Source organism: Gracilinanus agilis, chromosome 1, assembly GCF_016433145.1.
Source record: "Gracilinanus agilis isolate LMUSP501 chromosome 1, AgileGrace, whole genome shotgun sequence".
Classification (NCBI taxonomy): Eukaryota; Metazoa; Chordata; class Mammalia; order Didelphimorphia; family Didelphidae; genus Gracilinanus; species Gracilinanus agilis.
In genome coordinates this window covers 394,981,455-394,985,655 of record NC_058130.1, presented here as the reverse complement: position 1 = coordinate 394,985,655, position 4,201 = coordinate 394,981,455, and the positions used below count along the sequence as shown (strand labels likewise).

Sequence of the window (4,201 nt, the reverse complement as noted above, 5' to 3'; positions counted from 1 at the left end):
AGAGAGAGAGAGAGAGAGAGACTTCAGGTACTTCTCTAGTTGTTTCACACAATTACATAATATACAAAATTTGCATCCTTTCACTCAATTCTTGTTTTTATGGATCTATTTTATGATTTAGAATGAAATGTCCATGTCAATGTGCTCTCTGTCTTCAGAGAATAAAAAATAAAAGAACCTAATTCTTCTTGAAATTAAACTTATTTAAATGAAAGAATTTCAGCTTAACTCAAGGTGACTCAGAGTTTGTTCTTTTAGAAGAGTTTTAGGGATGACAGGATATTTATAGTTTAGATGTTCAACTTTTTTTGAACTCTAGTTCTGCTGAACAATTTTCAATTGTTTTTCTTTGCACAGGTACTCTCAGATTCATGTGACTATGGTGCCCACAGCTCATCGTGGGCATTTCCACTGTTAGATTGTAGATGTGATGGTGAAGATTCCAGGACAGTGGTTATCTGTCCCAAATCAAGAATCCTTGATCACTCAGAATGCCAGAAGAAAGAATTATTGCATCAGCAGGTAATGTCTTGGGCAATATATTCTTCTTGTAGTTGGAGTGTGGTTCATGAGAACTGTGTTCTCATGTAGACAATATCCTTAGTTGTATATTCCATAAGAAACTAATAAATTAGAGAATATCCAGAGAAAAGTGACCAAAATGATGAAAAGAAGTAAGATAATACAATATGAGGGTCATTTGAAGAAATTGATTTGTGGCCTACTGAACAGGAGGCTTAGGATAGCTGTTTCCAAGTTTTAGAAGGGATAACATATGGAAAAGGGATTAGATTAGCTCTGCTTTGCTCTAAAAGACAGCACTAGAAGAATGGGTAGAAGGTACAAGTAAGACAAATTTCAACTCAGTGTAATGGAAAATTTCCCGATGCATACATCCAGAAGTCCCTAGTGCATATATGTAGTTCCAGATTTCTAAGAGCATCCTAGACCTATTATTTCTCACTTTGGGATATCTAAATGCCAATTTGTCTCTCTAAAAGTTGGGATGCTGATCATTTAGGGGTAACTAGTTAGCATGCCAGTCTTAGAACCTCCAATTTTTATTCTTGAATAGTGAAAACATTTTCACTCTGGTCCATCTTTTATGATTTAATAGAGCAATGAGAAGATTCAAGTCCTGCCTATAACAGACTGGTTGTCTGAACCTGGGCAAGTCATTTAACATCCCAGTGCCTTCCAGGCAAGGGTAATTTGCAGAGAAAGTACACTCTAAATTCAGCTCCCAGGTTACTATCCCATTGCCTCTACTTAGTTAAAGTTTGGGAAGTCTTTGGTGATGTGAAAGATGCCATAAAATCGATACCTTGCTTTGTTTCTGGGACCACACATGACTGGGGATATCATGACTGCATAACACCCAAATGATATCCATACAATAGAATTTACACCCGCTCCATCTGAGACAATACCTTCCATTGCTACTAGTTCAACAACTTTTTTGGCTACATCAACAACAAGATCCATACCCTGACCTCCAGTCATAAAGAAATAGAAATTATTCCTTAAATGTGCATTTAGGTGGAAGAATCTCCTCTCTTTAAGTTCTGGAGCTGAGCTATGATAGGGACCTGGGTTCTTTATAACTGTGATTCCCTATGCTATTACTAGCCCCCATATGTTCTTTTTTTTTTTTTTTTTTTTTTTTGTCTATACCGAGAGTTTATTTCCCTAATCTGAAAAGGAGAAGTAGCCAGGCAATTCCAAACCTGTTACCAGGGCCTCAAGAGTTTGTGACATCAAACCAAGAGACTGGTGGCAGCAAAGTGGGAGAGGGAGGGAAAGGGAGGGAGGCACAGGAGCCACAGCTCCCAAATTTGTGTGCACTTGGTCCCATGTCTGTCTTGGCTAGGCCTTATGGGTGAGGGTGGGCCCTACCTGGGGATGGTGGCCCTGGATCCCAAGGGAGAAAGTGGGGCCAATTGAGCAGGGCCTCAGGTCGGCACAGATCAAGGCAATACATATTGACAGGCCAGGCACAAGATTCCAAGGCAGGGGCTGAGAGCTCCAGCCAGGGACAAGTAAGGCTCAACCATTGGCTTTGTCGTTGGGGGAGGAGGGGTGTTTTTGTTCAAATAGGCCTGGAGACTCCCCAGGTAGGAGAGCTGCCCTGACCACAGAGAAGTGACCAGGACGGGAAAGCCAGAGCTTCCCCAGGGAGTGAAGAAACCCCAATCTTCTGAAGTGTGGGGATGGGGTACGGAGAGAAGGAACAGATTAGAGATTTGGCAGTTTGGCTCTCACCAGTTGGGAGCAGTTCCTGGAGCCCTGGTCTGGAAGGGGGAGTAGGGCTGAGACCCTGGGCAAGCTAGGGAGAAGGGGCAGCAGCACAGACAGACAATGCAAGTCGCTTAATTAGCGAAGGTGGAGGGAAGATGGGGAGAGGGAACCACATGCTCATGCAGACACTGGGGAGCCAGAGGTTAGTGATTGGGGGGAGCGGTTCTCCCCACATAGCACACGTTCCACATGTTAAGGCATCATGGTTATACACGGTTACAGACAGCAATGAATGAACTGACAGGCTCTTGATGGCCACACAAAGGGGGCAGTAGAAGGGCCAGAGGTCTCTTCACTACCCTGATTCTGTGGTGCACCACACCCCCTCCAAGGGGAACAAGACATGATTGGTGGGGCTGCAGCAGCTGAGGGAAGAGAATTTAAATTCCTGTTGAAGCCCAGAACAAAAACCCTTCCCTTTGGCCCAAGGGAAGAATTGGGGTCTTGAAGGAAGGTTAGGCCTTGGCTAAAGCCCCCACCTCCAAGCAAGATACTGGGCTGAAGCAGCAACAGGAAAAACAACGATAACCACCTGGGAGGCTGAGAAGGGGCCCAAGAAGACAAAAATGGGATTCCCTCCCATCCAGAGGCGAAAGACCAGGGGTATGAGAAGACAGGTGGGGGGGGGGGAGAGGGAAGGGGGGAGGATGGGACTCCCCTGTCAGCACTTTGGTATGGGATTAGGGATTGAAAAGGAAAGTGGGATGGGGGCAGGGGATTCAGATTAAGGGTAGGGTTCTCCCGTGGCCACTGTCTGGGGATGCCTCCCTCTCTCCCTCCCTCTCTAGGGCCATAGATTCAGTCCTTCCACTCCTTTTTGATGGTGAGGTTCCATTCCCAGGAGAGGTGATCCGTCTTGTCGTCATCTGTGAATCGGGACTTGATGTTGTAGCTGCCACGAGCCAGCATGCCCTTAGGAGCCTCCTCCACAGGGGTTAGAAATTCATATTCTTCTGCTCGAGGCCCATAACTGCCCACCATGTAGTCAGTTTTGTCAATCTTGACGCCTTTTCTGTAAGTGTGCTGGATGTACTTCATGCCTGATACAATCTCCTTATTCACCTGGAAAGAGATTTTTATCCGGTATTCCACACCCTCTTTCAGAACAAATGACTGCTTCTTAAAGCTCTCCAGGTCACCAGTAAGATCTAGCTCCAAGGGACCAGGCGAAGTGCTGCACACCAGGGTCAGGCGTGTCACAATGACATTAGGAGTATTGGGATCAGCAGAAACAGTCACACTGCCCAGCAGGGCTTCTTTATACTTTCGAAGGCTCTCATCATCCTTGTCCAACTCCTGGATCTCCTGGATGCTCTTTTGTGCTGGGGGCTTGTAGTTGATGGAGTGTTCATCTTCCTCATTCTCGGCTGCAATCTGAGCCAGCTGCTCTGCTGTAGGTTCTTGTTCTGCCATACTCGACACTTGATTGGGCTTTGAAAACCTTGGACGCCATCTGTGCCTCTGGCCAGCTCCTGCCCCCATATGTTCTTTTGATCACTGAAGTTCTGCTCTGAATAGAAAGAATTGGAAACTCTTCCTGGCATCCCACAACAAAATAATTTAGTGATGGCAGGTGGGGATGGATCCAGTCTATTAGTTCATTTGCTAACACCTCACTTAGAAAATTTAGGTTAAAAAAGTCACAGGAAATAAAACATTGTACAGGTCTATCTTAACATCAATTAAGAAAGTTTGGTTTCACCAAATGAAATGTTTCTTTATATTGGATTCTCTTCTACTACTCCATGAACTTTGGGTTTTTTGTTTTTGTTTAGTCTACAATGATTGCTATAGTGACTGGAAATTCCTTAGGGTTCAAAATAAATTATAGAAAAACAACAAAAAGGGCTTGTTAAAGTACTCTTTGATGTGAAGTGTGTACATGGTATCTCGTTATTTTCTT

General features: G+C 44.5%; 1 protein-coding gene across 2 annotated transcripts; it reads right to left on the bottom strand.

Moving 5' to 3' along the window:
* Positions 1–2,441: 2,441 nt before the first annotated feature.
* On the bottom strand, positions 2,442–3,734 carry LOC123231536 (rho GDP-dissociation inhibitor 1). 2 transcript variants are annotated; one of them, XM_044657806.1, is made up of 2 exons: positions 3,270–3,734; positions 2,442–3,164 (listed from the first exon to the last, which is right to left on the bottom strand). In XM_044657806.1, exons 1-2 carry the CDS (start codon positions 3,709–3,711, stop codon positions 3,097–3,099), a joined length of 510 nt encoding a protein of 169 aa, XP_044513741.1. In that variant the 5' UTR covers positions 3,712–3,734; the 3' UTR covers positions 2,442–3,096. The 2 variants fall into 2 exon arrangements, with proteins under 2 accessions (XP_044513741.1, XP_044513740.1); XM_044657805.1 differs by having other exon boundaries at positions 2,442–3,734.
* Positions 3,735–4,201: the final 467 nt, after the last annotated feature.